Genomic DNA, 17,335 nt, shown 5'->3' with positions numbered 1-17,335 from the left:
GTAGCAGAATAAGGGGGAAGGCCGCCAGGCAGCCCACAGGACAGCCACGTGAATCCCAGGAGGAGGGGGGATAGGTTGCCAACAGGTGGGCTTACCCCCCCTTTTTTATCTGGCACCTGGCCGGTCCAGCCAGCCAGTGGTTGCAGCAGGGCTGTTTTTAGGGGAGGGGGCAGCCACCAGTGTTAAAAGCAGGCTGCCGGGGGAGAGGGGGGCATCTTCCTCCCCGTGCAGCCAGGACAGCCAGGACCAGCGGCAGGGACCCGCTGAGAGCGTTCAGCTCCGCCAGCAACATCAGAGGCAGCAGTCACCGCCACGGCAGTAACAACGGCACCAGCACCAGAGAGGCTGGCAGATGTATTAACCTGGAGAAGGCATAAGGAAGTGATAAATCAGTGATAAATGCAAGGTGATAAACACACCAGCCAATCAGCTCCCATATGTAAATTAACAGTTAGGAGCTGATTGGCTGGTGCATTATCCCCTTGCACTTAACACTACTTTATCACTGGTTTATCACTTCCTTATGCCTTCTCCAGGTTAATACATCTACCGTAGGGAGCGGAGAAGGCTAAGGAGGCAGCGGTAATTTCTACACACAGAATCAGCAGAAAGGATCGGAAAAAGGAGGCTGGCAGCAGGAGCGGGTAAGCAGTGATGCTTTACCGACCCATCCTCCTCTAAGCCCAGCAGCCCCATTGCAGCTAGTGCCCGCCCCGGCGACACGGGCAACGGCATCACAAGGACCACCGGACAGCGTGCATAGACCGGGAGGAAGGAGCGGCAGCGGGGGAAGATCTTCCATAAGCGAGGCGGTCGCTACTCGGGAAGCGTGCAAAGAGGACACTTCCGGAAGCTCCCACGGACCGAGGCATCGCTGGCAACCCGGACGCCAAGCACAGATGGGGACAGTGGGGAACAGGCGGGAGAGATGCAGGAGAGCTCGCGGATCGCCAGGAGGGAGCGGACCACGGAGAGCAGCGAGGCAGAACATCGGTCCCGGGGCAGGTAAATACGTGCTCCCTGTCTCCTGCGGCGCTCTGTTTATTCCCCGTGCTCTCTCCACCTCCGCACCGACACTGATCACCGGAACGCAGGGCACCACGGGTGCAGCACAGACCTCCCCCCGTCTCCCTCGGCCAGCATCAGCCTCCGCAAGCTGCCTTCAAAGGATGGTGAGCGATGGGGGGGGGAGGTGCCCCCGGCCCCACACAGGCAACTGTACCCCGCACTTCACCGCCGCCAGCTTTCACAGCCCTTGTTGGAGGTCTGCTAACGGCCGGACTTACTTCACCAGCACACCGGAGGGATGCGTGCAATCGCCGCAGCTCCGGCTCCTGCTACAGGGGCATCTGTGGAGGGACAGAGGATACCCGTGGTCATTGGACACCAAACGGGGGCGGGCGGGAGAGATGCCAGAGTACTCACGGGACCACCAGGAGGGAACGGACCACGGAGAGCCACTCACCAAGCAACGTCGACAGATGCTACCCGCGCCCTAGCTCGGCCACCCGCATCCCGCCGGTGAGGCCGAAGCGCACCAGGGAGGCTCCTCTATGCACCGCCATAAAGGAGGAGGCTTCCATCGACCAGGGCATCATGTGCAGCCAGGTCGGCGAACACGGACGGAGACGGCGGTGACTCTCCTGCTCACTAGAGCCAGGCATGCGGCCAGTGCGGTCCATGCCATGACCATCGGGTCATCAGGACAGCCGAGCGCCATAGCAAGCGCAGCACAGGCACCAACGACAAAGACCGTCGCCCAGGCAAGCACGGCGCAAGGACAAGATCGATGAGTTAAATCACACATATAATGTGTAGAATGCTGGTGTTTTGTTATTTCAGGGCATGCCTGCTTACTTGCGGAAACTAGAATAAGGAAGATCGCAGTAAGAGACGGCGGGCAAAGCGTGACGTGCCACCAAGGGCATACTCTGCCTTAAAGACATGGCTAGTTCCACATATGGTAGGGTCTAGGCCTAAAGGCTTGTTGTTGCAATACTGTATATTTCTAGTTGACAGTAGTAATGTAATTTGGGAAGTGTTGGAAGTATGGGATGCTAGCAGGGCTGTCTGCAATTTGGGTTTCTTGTTTGCAATATACACTCGCTATGACATGTCTTTTATCCACATAAACTAAGGGGGGATCCCCAGGCAATGCATTGAATATGCATTAGACCTGCGAAGGCATCCCTGGACACACAAGAACATTGTAAGTTTGGGGTATCGAATGTTGTTCTATCACGAGCACTGACTTGCTTACATCTGGCAGGCACTCCCTATAGTTAAGGTACAGTATGTGCTATTTTTTCATACCGTTACAGCATTAGCCAGATCATTACAGAAGATTCTGTGATGGCTTACGGGGCTTGTAGCCTGATACGGCCCAAATTAGTGACAGGGAAGCACAGGTTCTATTCCCCATACAGCTTTCTTTCACCAGATACTCAGAGTAATTAAAATGGGTAAATACAGAAAGATTGTTAACAGCAATTCTTACCCCAACGCTGCAAGCGGCAGCACACTATAGATGGGGGGACAACAGCAAGTAGCGCGTGTGCAAATGCTGCAGTATCTCCCTATCAAAGGTACCCGCAAGGGGGGGATAATGAGAGTTGGCAGCACAGTTATGTGCATTAACACGCAAAGCGTCGCCAATTCTGAATATCGTGAGCGAAGGGCATAATGGTAATGCCAGTGAGGTGTAAGTTACAAGTAAGGTTCCTCAGGCACAGACTGAGGGTAATGAGGATGCAAGTGCGCAGGCGAGCCGCCAAGCTACTCAATTTAAAGGATAATGTGTCCTGACAAGGGCTGAAAGGACAGCGGCATTTGGCAAGGGTAGCTGTGTCAGGAAGAGTGTTGGCCTATATGCTGGACACAGCTTGATGACTGGATGGTCTAAGGCGCTAGATGCAGGAATGATCTCTTGCCGGCATGTGGGAGCTCTGGTACCCGATTGGTGGCGTGGGTTCGGATCCCACCTCTGACACGTTGTGTGTTACTGTAGGGTTACGCGGAAGCATGTGCTAGCTTGGCCCGAATGCGATGAGATACATCAGGTTCATCCAGTGTCAATTTGGGGCACTAAGGGCCCAACAGGGGAAAGTAAGGATACTGGCCCACGTGTAGATCCGTGGCCAGCGGCCAGAGGCGGCATGACCAGCCACTACAGGAGCTTAGCTTGCCATCAGAGTGAGCATGGCCTTGGCCCGAGTCAAGGATACACTTAGTAAAAACATTCCTAGTGCATCATGATAAAGAACCAGATTATTTACAGCAATGCATGGTAGAAAATACACTATAGTCTTGTGCAGTATAATGTAACGCATGTATAATACACAATACGACAACGCGTTTAGGTGAAACTGTGGTTTTAAAGGGTCAGCGGTACATTAATCTTGGCGCGTGATAGCAGGCTGGGAGGGGTAAAGTGTAGGCGTGCGCGCAAGACAGGAAAGTTGCGCAACTCAAAGGCCAGCAGGTAGGCATGGCATGGCTGAGCAGGATCAGGTTAAGGGGATGCTTATTAAAGTTAAGCGCCTTGCAAAGGAGGATTATAAGCAGGGGGGTCAGCAGGAAGGTTTCCCGGAGCGCCTGCGTCTTATGTGGCTCACTAGGTGGTGTCTCTGATGTTGGGTGTGGGAAACCCAGGTGCAGTTCCCATGATGGGAAGTAGATATTTCAGCCTAGTCAGGCCAAAGGGGAGCCAGGAAAGGCCATCCAGGTGCCTCCAAGCTCCCTGAAGCCACTTTGTCGTGGGTTGGTTGTTGGCAAAAAGGTTTTTATTCAGCACTCGGAAATGTATGCGAGTGTTGATGCCGGATAGGTGGGAAGGCCCGCCCGCGGCTTACCTGAAAACAAGTGAAGAAACCCCCCCCCTTAAGAGGGGAATGCGAGTAAAGCGCATTAAGGGGGTCATTCTGAGTTGATCGCTCGCTAGCTGTTTTTAGCAGCCGTGCAAACGCTATGCCGCCTCCCACTGGGAGTGTAGTTTAGCAGAAGTGCGAACGAAAGGATCGCACAGCGGCTACAAAATAATTCTGTGCAGTTTCAGAGTAGCTTCAGACCTACTCAGCGCTTGCGATGACTTCAGACTGTTCAGTTCCTGTTTTGACATCACGAACAGCCCTGCGTTCGCCCAGCCACGCCTGCGTTTTTCCTGGCACGCCTGCATTTTTCTGAACACTCCCTGAAAACGGTCAGTTGCCACCCAGAAACGCCCTCTTCCTGTCAATCACTCTGCGGCCAGCAGTGCGACTGAAAAGCTTCGCTAGACCTTGTGTGAAACTACATCGGCCGTTGTGAAAGTACGTAGCGTGTGCGCACTGCGCCGCATACACATTGCATCGCATACGCATGCGCATTACGCCGCATACGCATGCGCAGAAGTGCCTTTTTTGCATCATCGCTGCACAGCGAGCATTTTCTGCTAGCGATCAAATCGGAATGACCCGCTAAGTCGCACGCGTATTCAGCACCTATTCCCCCTGTAAGGGACAGCTGTTAACGATGAACCGGACAAGGGACAACGTCTGGTATAAGATCAGTCGGACAACCGAAATGGTCAGAGCAGTCAGGAGGCGAAGAATGGCAGTCTGGCTAGCGAAAGCCAGAGACTGCCCCTGCACACAGGCAATCTCAACCTCATGGGTTCCCGGGTCAATCTGATATTTAGTTTTCATAACCTAAGGCCCTGTGCCATATGTTCTTATCCTTCTTGTGGTCGCGTAGCAATGTATTTGTTTGCGGCAGCACTGCATCCCCCTCCTAAAGATGGCACAGGGAGATAGCGATCATCAAGCACTTACTTCCCTGAACCCTGCCAAACCCACAGCCCATGCGCACTCCCTGGGCGCTGCACCTTTCTTATGACGAATTGCAATGGTTATTGTGGCAACAGGCCTATGACACAAAAGCGCATTCAGGGCGAACCCAAGGGGGGGGGGGGGGTAGCCTCTGAAATGTGAAATGTGGGACCAGGCATCAAGACGCTGCAGTTTACCCAAAGTGGGGAAGTGCAGGATATGGCGTAGGTGGGCCAGCAGGAGGAAGTTTTTCCCTAATTTGGGCGCCTTTCTTGAGGGCATTAGTCTTTAAGAGGGGCATCTCGCCAGTGGGCCGAAAATTCGGGAGGCGCCACCTTTTGGGGGGCTTAGCGTAGCGACTTCCGCTGCCAGTTAAAGGGTTAAGGAGGCGCGAAAGGGGAAGATGCGGTCAGTCATAAATCATATTTTCCGTCTGTGGTAGCGACAACGTCGCTAGAGCGATTGTTGTAACCTGCCATCAAATCACCCACCCTTGTGCTTTGCAGAGCTAGTTTGGTAGTAGGGGGTTTAGGAAGCATTGGCCAGTCAGGTGTGCAACAGGCTCCGGGAGGGTGGGGGTGGGATGCAGGATACATGGGCTGCAGCCAGGGGCTGCAGCAGGAGGCGTGTCATGGCAATGGTATATTAGTGCGGCAACAGTGCAGGTCACGAGTGCAGGCCAGTGAGGTCCGGGGCAAGGCCGAACAGGCACCAGGGCGGCCTGACACAATGTTGTTTCGCTGTGGTGAAAACGAACTAGGTAAGATCAGGTCACTGGAGCCAGCCAGTGGTGAGCGGTCACAGACACTGGAGGAAGTTCCATTCAGCGCAGTGTAGGAACCGTGAAGTGCATAGGCTGCACAAGAGGCGGAAAGGTTCGAGGTAGTAGCACAGGGTGGGGCTTTGGTCCTCGGGTTAATGGGGACCTTGTGTGGCAGGGAGGGAGCGAGGCACAAGGCATGAAAGTAGGGGATTGTCAGAATGCCTTGCATAGTCACCAATAGGTGGCTGCACGCCTGGTTCCAGCAATAATACGGCATGGGCCATACGGGTTGCGCACCAGGTGAGGGTGCTGTGCGGATGGTAGCTGGTCCCAAAGTAGGTGGGGACTTGCACGCCCCAGGTGGTACCAAAATTGTAGAGGGCATGGTCGCGTACCCCCAAGGTGGGGACGGGCACGCACCAGGTGGTAAAACGTTGGAAGAGCCTTTGCGCACTGCTTACTTTTTCTTACCCTTCAATTGGTTTGGTTGTGATTTATGTGAGTAATAAATAAAGTTGTGACCGATTTAAATTGCCCAAAGTAAAGTGGTCACGTCTCAGTTATTTGGTTGGACAAGTCGGGGTGCCAGTAAGTTGGCCTCTCCATCCTTATGGAGGCGAAGGAGCCAGAATGGCCGCCGTAGCAGAATATGGGGGAGGGCCGCCAGGACACCCACAGGACAGCCACGTGAATACCAGGAGGAGGGGGGGTGGGGTAGGTTGCCCCCACTTTCGGCCGGCACCTGGCCGGTCCAGCTAGCCAATAGTTGCAGCAGGGCTGTTTTTAGGGGAGGGGGCAGCCACTAGTGTTAAAAGCAGGCTGCCGGGGGAGGGGGGGGCATCTTACCTCCCCGTGCAGCCACGATATCCACCCAGCCTGGTGAACGTTAAAGGTATGCAGGGGGCTGGCCGGCCAGAAGCCAAGAAGAGGCCAGTCATTGGTAATTGTTAAAATTTCATGGGTGTTGCATTACATGTTTATTTGTGAAAATATGTCAAAAAACAAACATACAAAAAAAAATAAGATTTTGAATACCTACCGGTAAATCCTTTTCTCGTAGTCCATAAGGGATATTGGGGACAGAATTAGTACGATGGGGTATAGACGGGTCCAAAGGAGCCAGTGCACTTTAAATATCTTCCACTGGGTGTGCTGGCTCCTCTCCTCTATGCCTCCTCCTGCAGCTCAGTTATAGGTAAAACAGAGCCCGAAGGAGAGTGACATACTTGAGAGAAAGAACAACAACAGGTTTGGTGAGATTTGAACACCAGCACACCAATACATAAATAATTAAACATCAACAGCAACAGCTGAACAGGAACACGTAACAGAGAACCTGCAAAAAGTCACTGCACAGAGGCAGGCGCCCAATTTCCCTTATGGGGCCTAATTCAGATCTGTTCGCTCGCTAGCTATTTTTTGCAGTGCTGCGTATAGATAGACGTCGCCAATAGGGGAATGTATTTTAGCTTTGCAAGTATGCAAACGCGTGTGCAGCCGCCCTGTACAAAAACAGCTTGTGCAGTTTCTGAGTAGCTCTGAGCTTACTCAGCCGATGCGATCACTTCAGCCTATTCGAGGCCGGATTTGACGTTAGACACCCGCCCTGCAAATGCTTGACATGCCTGCGTTTTTCCAACCACTCCCAGAAAACGGTCAGTTGCCACCCACAAATGCCCTCTTCCTGTCAATCTCCTTGCGAACGGCTGTGTGAATGGTTTCTTCGCTAGAACCAATGCACAACAATGATCCGCTTTGTAACCGTATTGCGGTGCATACGTATGCGCAGTAGTTACCTGATTGCCGCGCAGTGAAAAACGCTAGCAAGCGAACAGATCTGAATTAGGCCCATGGACTACGAGAAAAGGAAAAACCAGTAGGTATTCAAAATCCTATTTTCTCTAGCATCCATAAGGCCGCACGCCTGGTTCCAGCAATAGTACGGCATGGGCCATACGGGTTGCGCACCAGGTGAGGGTGCTGTGCGGATGGTAGCTGGTCCCTAAATAGTAGCGGGCGTGGGTGTGTTCCCCCAAGGTGGGGACTTGCACGCCCCAGGTGGTACTAAAATTGTAGGAAGGTTCATAGCCGCGTACCCCCAAGGTGGGGACGGGCACACACCAGGTGGTACAACGTTGGAAGAGCCTTTGCGCACCGCTTCCCTTTTCTTACCCTGCGATTGGTTTGGTTGTGATTTATGTAATAAATAAAGCTGTGACCAATTTAAATTGCCCAAAGTAAAGTGGTCACGTCTCAGTTATTTGGTTGGACAAGTCGGGGTGCCAGTAAGTCGGCCTCTCCATCCTTATAAAAACAGCGGGTGTTGCGGCACTCCAAACGGCGGAGGAATCAGAGACGGTACACGGTCATATGAAGGACAACGTTTCAATGCCGGTTAATCTGGCATGACCTGATGAAGATGCCAGATTAAACGGCATTGAAACGTTGTCCTTCAAATGACTGCGGCCCTCATTCCGAGTTGATCGCTCGCTAGCTACTTTTAGCAGCCGTGCAAACGCATAGTCGCCGCCCACGGGGGAGTGTATTTTTGCTTTGCAAGTGTGCGATCCCATGTGCTGCAGAGCGGTACGAAAAAGTTTTTTGCAGTTTCTAAGTAAGTCTGAACATACTCAGCCCTTGCGATCACTTCAGCCTGTACGGTCCTGGAATGGACGTCAGACACCCGCCCTGCAAACGCCTGTGGTTTCCCTACCACTCCCAGAAAACGGTCAGTTGACACCCATAAGCGCCCTCTTCCTGTCAATCTCCCTGCGATCGGTTGTACGAATGGATTCATCGCTAGAAGCATTGCACAGCAACGATGCTGTTTGTACCCGTACGATGCGCATGCGCATTGCGGTGCATACGCATGCACAGTAGTAACCTGATCGCTGCACTGCGAAAAATGGTAGCGAGCGATCAACTCGGGATGAAGGTCCGTGTACTGTCTCTGATTCCTCCGCTGCTTAGAGTGCCGCACCACCCGCTGTTTCTGTTTATATATAAGGGCGGCAACACAGAGGCTACAGGTTTAGCTGCTATTTTGTGTTATACATACTTGAAATGGGTGGTCTTCAGTATGCCGACTGTCGGGATCCCGGCGGACAGTATACCGGCGCCGGGATCCCGACAGCCGGCATACCGACACTTTTTCTCCCTCGTGGGGGTCCACGACCCCCCTAGAGGGAGAATAAAATAGCGTGGCACGCATAGCGCGCTACCGTGCCCGCAGCGTGGCGAGCGCAGTGAGCCCGGAAGGGGCTCGTTTGCGCTCGCCACGCTGTCGGTATGCCGGCGGTCGGGCTCCCGGCGCCGGTATGCTGGTCGCCGGGAGCCCGGCCACTGGCATATCATACTACACCCCTTGAAACAGCCGGAGCCAGTATCTATCCGTTGGTTTTAAGGTATGGAGTCATCCTGCAGAACCTAATATGCTGTTATAAAGACCCCCGCTATATAGGAAGTACCCAGATTCAGAGGGTATTATTATATATACTTTCTTTCTTTCTCACAAGGATGTGGGCACATGATTTTTATTAGATACTCTCTATTGCACGAGGTGTTAGAAGTATTGCAATATTGCACTATCAGGGATCTTGTTCTTCTTCTTTTATACTCCATACATCGGATGAGTCTGGAGCATGGAGAAAGGAGAGACCGGAGGAGTAACAAGACCCTGCTACACGTTTGAATTTATCATCTATCTCAGCGTTTTTCAACCGCTGTGCCGCGGCACACTAGTGTGCCGCCAGCGGTTGTCAAGTGTGCCGTGGAGTCAGCGGAGTCAGAGCTGCCTTCAGTTTAATAGAATGGCCGGGCAGCGCTGGACTCTCCTAGGCGGCTCAGGCATGCCGCGGCCGTGACCTATGGAGACGTAGCAGCGTGCTCTGCAGCAGTCCTGGCCTGACAAGTGCACACACACAGGGATGACACAGGAGTCAGGTGCTGCCTGAGATGACACGAAGAGCCGGCATTGTGTAACACACACAAGCGTCCGGCGCACCACGTGACCGGCTTCCTGCATTCCAGCCCGGCCAGGGATCCACACGTCTTCCAGTCAGCCCGGTCACCTTTGCAACGGCCGGGCTCTGTCACCGCCTGATGTTACATTAGTCGCACACAGTGTACAGGGGGGTGCCGGGGTTACTGTGTCATTTGCACCCTGGGAGTATCCTGCAATCCTGCACTACTGTGCCATGTCCCCTATATATATATCAGTAATAAAGGGGCATCAGTCATTCATGGTCCATAGGCTGCAATGAGAGACAGGTGCATTTGCAGACACTGCTGGCCTATATTAGTCCAGGTTTTTTAATATTAACAAATATTGCTTACATGTCTGGTTGCTGTAAGGTTGCAATGGATTTGCATGTAATGTTAGTATAATGCTGCAGAAGGAAAAAAGTACAGTACGTGAGAGGAATTTTGCCTTCCCTACCACAGAATATAAATAGTATGTTGGAAAAGACAGACTTCATAGCTGATACAAGTCAATTTTGTGGACGGATCTTGCGTATTCCAAATCTGTGAGTATGAAACGTCAAACGACAGGCAATTATGCAGGACTCGGCCACTTGCAGCGGAAGGAGTGCAAATCGATAGTAACAAGGGCGTGTTGACGCAATTGCGGGCAATGCAGAGTTATACGTAGGCAGAAATACTACTTGCAGCAAGGATCAGGCTGGTGCACCTGAGCACTGATAATGGTGGCAGATTAGAAAACAAGCTTACGGCTAGGGGCGGTGTGTTCAAATAGATGGGCTCTCCTAGGCGGTTCAGGCATGCAGCAGCCGTGACCTATGGAGACGCAGCAGCGTGACATCATGAGTCACACATGCTCTGTTGCCTTCCTGCGAGCCCGCCAGATCACCTGCATGCCCGTCCCCCCGCCAGCCAGCTTGCCCCCTCACACTGCTCAATGCACAGCAGCGCGAGTCTTACTGTACAACCCCAGCTGATGAGGGACAGGGACAACAATGTGTGTTATTTTTTTTCTATAGAGAGCAATGTGATTGTTTTTTTCTGTGGGGGCCAGTCAATATAATGGTTTTTATATAGGGGCCAATGTGCATGTTTTTTTTCCCATGGGGGACAATGGTGTGCCTTGGCAATTTTAAAAACTTTTCAGTGTGCCGCAAGTTGAAAAAGGTTGAAAATCACTGATCTATCTGGTACGCATATAAATGCTTATTGAGTTATTGACACTGTTTACACGAAAGGTGCTAGGTCCTACCACTTCTATCTATCTATCTATCTATCTATCTATATATATATATATATATATATATATATATATATACACATACACACTGCTCAAAAAAATAAAGGGAACACTAAAATAACACATCCTAGATCTGAATGAATGAAATACTTATTAAATACTTTGTTCTTTACATAGTGGAATGTGCTGACAACAAAATCACACAAAAATTATCAATGGAAATCAAATGTATTAACCCATGGAGGTCTGGATTTGGAGTCACACTCAAACTTAAAGTGGAAAAACACACTACAGGCTGATCCAATTTTGATGTAATGTCCTTAAAACAAGTCAAAATGAGGCTCAGTAGTGTGTGTGGCCTCCATGTGCCTGTATGACCTCCCTACAACGCCTGGGCATGCTCCTAATGAGGTGGCGGATGGTCTCCTGAGGGATCTCCTCCCAGACCTGGACTAAAGCATCCGCCAACTCCTGGACAGTCTGTGGTGCAACGTGGCGTTGGTGGATGGAGCGAGACATGATGTCCCAGATGTGCTCAATTGGATTCAGGTTTGGGGAACGGGCGGGCCAGTCCATAGCATCAATGCCTTCGTCTTGCAGGAACTGCTGACACACTCCAGCCACATGAGGTCTAGCATTGTCTTGCATTAGGAGGAACCCAGGGCCAACCGCACCGTCATATGGTCTCACAAAGGGTCTGAGGATCTCATCTCGGTACCTAATGGCAGTCAGGCTACCTGGCGAGCACATGGAGGGCTGTGCCCCCCCAAAGAATTGCAACCCCACCCCATTACTGACCCACTGCCAAACCGGTCATGCTGGAGGATGTTGCAGGCAGCAGAACGTTCTCCTTGGCGTCTCCAGACTCAGTGAGAACCTGCTTTCATCTGTGAAGAGCACAGGGCACCAGTGGCGAATTTGCCAATCTTGGTGTTCTCTGGCAAATGCCAAACGTCCTGCACGGTGTTGGGCTGTAAGCACAACCCCCACCTGTGGACGTCGGGCCCTCATACCACCCTCATGGAGTCGTTTGAGTAGACACATGCACATTTGTGGCTTGCTGGAGGTCATTTTGCAAGGCTCTGGCAGTGCTCCTCCTGTTCCTCCTTGCACAAAGGCGGAGGTAGCGGTCCTGCTGCTGGGTTGTTGCCCTCCTACGGCCTCCTCCATGTCTCCTGATGTACTGGCCTGTCTTCTGGTAGCGCCTCCATGCTCTGGACACTACGCTGACAGACACAGCAAACCTTCTTGCCACAGCTCGCATTGATGTGCCATCCTGGATGAGCTGCACTACCTGAGCCACTTGTGTGGGCTGTAGACTCCGTCTCATGCTACCACTAAAGAGAAAGCACCGCCAGCTTTCAAAAGTGACCAAAACATGAGCCAGAAAGCATAGGAGCTGAGAAGTGGTCTGTGGTCACCACCTGCAGAACAACTCCTTTATTGGGGGTGTCTTGCTAATTGCCTATAATTCCCACCTGTTGTCTATTCCATTTGCTCAACAGCATGTGAAATTGATTGTCAATTAGTGTTGCTTCCTAAGTGGACAGTTTGATTTCACAGAAGTGTGATTGACTTGGAGTTACATTGTGTTGTTTAAGTGTTCCCTTTATTTTTTTGAGCAGTGTGTATATATATATATATATATATATATATATATATATATATAATAGGATTTTGGTACTTACCGGTAAATCCTTTTACTGCTGGGGACTCCAAAAGGACCATGGGGTATAGACGGATCCGCAGGAGCCTGGGCACACTATAAAGACTTAAACTCTGTGTGAACTGGCTCCTCCCTCTATGCCCCTCCCCCAGACCTCAGTTAGAAAACTGTGCCCAGGAGAGATGGACATTTCGAGGAAAGAAGTTGTTATTATAACACAGTAAGTGTCATACCAGCTCACACCTCAAACACACCGTAGGCCGTGGCATCCAGTAGAATACCGGCCCACGGCATGCACAACCCACAGCCACATGCTGCGAGAATATATAACACAAACCGTGTGTTCACATAAGCAACCATAAGATCCCGCATGCCATGGCATGAACGACAGTACCAATCGCCTGACAGAGAAACCACACCACCAGGGTGTAAATAAAACCAATCACTGCAGACATAGTACGCACTGGGACGGGCGCCCAGCATCCTCTACGGACTAAGAGAAAAGGATTTACCGGTAAGTACCAAAATCCTATTTTCTCCTACGTCCTAGAGGATGCTGGGGACTCCAAAAGGACCATGGGGATTATACCAAAACTCCAAAACGGGTGGGAGAGTGCGGACAACTCTGCAGCACCTAAAGAGCAACAAAAAAAAATTCCCCAACAAAAAGGATATCAAACTTGTCTACAGCAAAACCGTTTGATACCGACCAAAACACTTCTCTGCAAAGTTGACACGCCGAGAATCCCCGGGCATCCGCCCAAGATAAGCCCATCTACCCAGAAGAATGGGCCTCCAGTTAGAACTGTGACGGCAATCCAGCCGTAAAATGAACAAGCCTAACCGCATCACAGAGTCAGGATATAACAGACTGCATAACGGAATTTCCCAAACTACCCTGGGCCCCTGCCAGACAAACAGAGCTTCTGTTACTTGACACTGAGCCAAATTGGCGACCAGCACACTCAGAATCCCCGGCTAGATCGGTGAATTTTGACACAGCTAATGCGTAATTAATTACCAGCAACAAAATGGTCCGATATCTGTTAAATCCAGAAACCATTCTAGGTAGGACTACCAACCTAGTACCCAATTCTTCTGTGTCCACAAGCAAAGGTCTTGTGAAACAAAAAAACCACTTCCGACACCCGCCTTGCGGATGTTAAAGCTAATAGCAAGACCACCTTCCGAGAGAGAAATCTTGTAAAGAAATATTATTAAGCTTGCGTCCACCCCGGCCTGCAAAGTATGGATAAAACCGATCTAGCCGAAAGAGTTCCACAGAAGTCTTCGTGGATACACACCAAGACATAGAAGTACTCCAACTACGGTGGTAACCCTTTGTCGTTAGGTCCTTCCTATCCTGAAGAATTGAGGGAACGACCACGGCGGGAACATCCGTCCGGCTTAGGATATGGCATTCAACAGCCCCACCGTCAGACGAAGCCGCGGTAAGATCATGCTACCCGCCCTGATCTTGTTGTAACATTACCCCCCGAAGAGGAGGAGGGCCGTAACCTTCTATGAGTAAATCATGAAAAAATTGGATAGGGAACCCTCACCGGCTAGCCCGGATTTAAGAGGGCCACCGGAATCTTCTAACATCTTCCGCTGACCACCGCGAAAACAGTGAAAACGGAGAGGCCACATAGACCAAACTAAAGACACCCCTAGTGTCCCGAGGATGTCCACTACTATATCTTGAGTGTCCCTTGACCTGGACTAATCTCCTTGAGGCCTCTCTTTGAGGCGAGATGCCAACACGTCCAATTGTGACACTCCTCAAAGATTTGCCGCGTCTGGGAAAGCTTCTTAAAGATGACCGAAATTTCTCCGGCTGGATATCGCGTCAGCAAAGGAAAACTAATTTCCCGTCATTTACCTCCGAAACCGAAGACTGCTAAAATAACGTTTTCCAGACCTCCCCTTCAACTGCAAACTGTGCAACTTCTGCCAATGCCACTTGCTCCATTTTCCGCCATAGCGGCCTACGGACGCCACTGGTAACAAGTCGTCCAGCAGAGCCAAGACGGCAGAACCCGACGGCTACGTTCGACGAAAATAGCTCTTAAATCCAGAAAGCCAGCATCTGAGATCAGTATGTACGGACACCGGGCTCTAAACCTGGATCCCGAACCTTCCTTCCTCTAGAAGGAGAGAACCGAGTAGACACCACCTGAGCGATATTCTGGCCGTTTGTATTATGTTCCGGTGCCTGCTCCGGTGAGACCCAGACCAACTTCCCTACTGGTCCCGTAAAAAAAACCACTCTGGTAATACACCTGCACACCGAACAGGCCTCTTAGGCCGCAGCCATCTGTTTTGTAAGCGGAAGATATTGAAGAGGTGTCACCTCAAACCAACTCTGGATCCTCAGACCTCTTTCCACAGGAAAAAACATCTAACCAAAACCGGTCAGCATCTAGTCCGAAAACCCCATTTCCAACATCCGCGTCGTTGGGAACAACAGCCAATTCCTGAGTTTAAAAGCGTTAGAGGGAAACAACGATTTGCACCTTAATACAGGGACAGCCAGAGACTGTCTTGAACCTGACGCACCTCTGTATGGCATCGCGTACTACCTCCCTTTCCAGAAGGGAACGGCAGAACTATTAGAAAAACCAGCAAAGGGAAACAACCGGAACTCAGAATGTCCCCCTTTAGATTCTATGAATAACTCACCGGTCCTAGTCTATACCTGGACTGACTGAAACTTATCAGACAAGGGGTCACCGGAGTGGAAACCCGCCAGATAGACTCAGCGACCATTGGTGGATGTAGTGGAACAGAAACGACATCCGCTTCTGCGAACCTACAAGGCTGCAGTACCCTTACCTTCTCACTTTTCCTTGTCTGCACAGAAAGTAAAAAACAAGACCGGTATCGAACCGGTTAAAAATGACTGCATCCCACAAAAGAATGCATCACCAAACGTTGTGAAGGAGGGTAACTCACGAAATTAGACTTACCAGAGGAAACCGCCTAGAGTGACTGAATAGAGGCCACACTCTCAGTTGTACACCTCCCTCCAGCTTTTCCCTGGTACCTCCTCCGCATTTTTCCGGTCACACCTCCCGCTGTCACGAGGCGGCCTGCTATAACATTAGAAGGTAGACAAGCATAGGCATGGCTACCAACTCTGGGTAGGGTAATACTGTCGGATGCTTACCCGAATACAACACTTTCTCAAGTACAACCAGTGCAAATACTGTAAAATTATAGAAATAAAATTTCACTTAGCTGCCTGTGCATGCTCTACTGCGACCGGGCTCTGCGTCGACCAGGAGTTGACTGTCATAATTTTCTCTCTGCGTTGCGAAGAGAATAACATTCGGACTCCTTGAGAGGATTGAACCCAACTCGTCCCGACCAATCTAGAGCTTAATCAACAGAGCGATCAGCACATGATAAGAATACCATTATTTCAGCATTCATGGATAAACATCATGTAATACACCCCAAAAACACATACATCCTAAGCATGCATATATAAACATATATCTACATATACACCCATATAGATATAACCTATACGCAAGTGGATTGTCCAGACCTGTCAGGTCGATAGTGACAGTAATGTGTTGTAAACGTGTATGAACATGTACCGATATCTACCAGGAAGGTTAAGGTCGACATAAAACATAGTAAACATCGACCGGCAGGAATATTAAGCGACAAAATTAATAAAAATAATAACCTTGGGACCCCGAGGGGTCTGAGGGAAACATACCAAATAATTTGATAAAACTCCCCCTACATATCCCTATAAATATACATATATACATATACAGGTATAGGGCAATAACAGCCTGATAATTTTTTTACACGGGAAATACCGTTGATTCCGACAGGGCATCCACCAACGACTGTATCTTCGCTATCGTGTTTTATGTTCTAGGCATACGAACACCAATCTGCTAATACTTCATTTCCCGAATAAAGCTTCGCCATGTCCTGCGAAACCGACAGTTAACCCCACAGCAGCTCATGATCAAGCCCTCACATCTGCCGACTTATGTCGACCAACCGATAGTGGGTAACCAAACAGGGAAACAGTGAGATTATGCCTTACTACGAGGAATATGTATCCAATTTCAAACTTAATGCTATATGCCACCCCTATAGTATTAAAACACTGTGCACCCCCTCCATCTTCCTTTACAGCAAGTCCTGGCGGGGATCTTGAAGAAAATGGTGCTGACTCCTCAGAGAAAGCTAAACTCCGCCCCTTTCCGGTGCCTTACCGCCCCTTATCAGTATACTGGCTGGCCCCATATATCGTGTAAAACACGATATATCTTCTAAAAATGTCCCTCAGGGCACCCCCCCCCCCCCTTGCACCCTGCAAGCAAGAAAATCGTTGGCGTGTGGGAGCACCGGGGCGGGAACGCCGCTATGTCGGAAACGGCGGTGGGGGAGAAAAAAGGCGCACAGTGGCCTAACCCGCGCTATCGGGTGTCCGGGACACGGAACCCCCGGCTGCGCCAATCGCTTGTTCAGGGCGCTCCCCCCTCCGCGCGCTGCACCCGTGGGAAGCAGCGGCGGGGAGGAGAAAGCGCGTCGCACACCAACACGCGCTGGCAGGGGTCCGGGACACGAAGCTCCCGGCCGCGGCATTACTGTAATAAGTTGCTCAGGGCGCTCCCCCCCCAGCGCTCTGCACCCGTGGGAGGCAGCGGCGGGGGAGAAAGGCACGCAGTGCGCAAACACACGCTGGCGGAGGTCCGGGACACGGAGCCCCCGGCCCCGCCATAAAACAGTAAAAAGTTGCTCAGGGCGCTCCCTCCCCAGCGCCCTGCACCCGAGGGAGGCAGCGGCGGGGGAGAGAGGCGCGCAGTGCGCAAACACGTGGTGGCGGGGGTCCGGGACAGGGATCCCCC

At 51.1% G+C, this 17,335-nt stretch overlaps 1 protein-coding gene across 1 annotated transcript in view; it reads left to right on the top strand.

Annotated features, from left to right (window-relative positions):
• Window positions 1-535: 535 nt before the first annotated feature.
• TCTN1 (tectonic family member 1) overlaps window positions 536-17,335 on the top strand; it is a 225,807-nt gene continuing 209,007 nt past the window's right edge. Inside the window, exon 1 of the mRNA XM_063964399.1 lies at window positions 536-1,963. Within this exon, the coding sequence (XP_063820469.1) occupies window positions 1,945-1,963 (19 nt within the window). The 5' untranslated portion in view covers window positions 536-1,944. The remainder of the gene's footprint in view (window positions 1,964-17,335) is intronic.

Source organism: Pseudophryne corroboree, chromosome 1 (assembly GCF_028390025.1).
Source record: "Pseudophryne corroboree isolate aPseCor3 chromosome 1, aPseCor3.hap2, whole genome shotgun sequence".
Taxonomy (NCBI): Eukaryota; Metazoa; Chordata; class Amphibia; order Anura; family Myobatrachidae; genus Pseudophryne; species Pseudophryne corroboree.
This window is presented reverse-complemented; position numbering and strand designations above follow the sequence as displayed.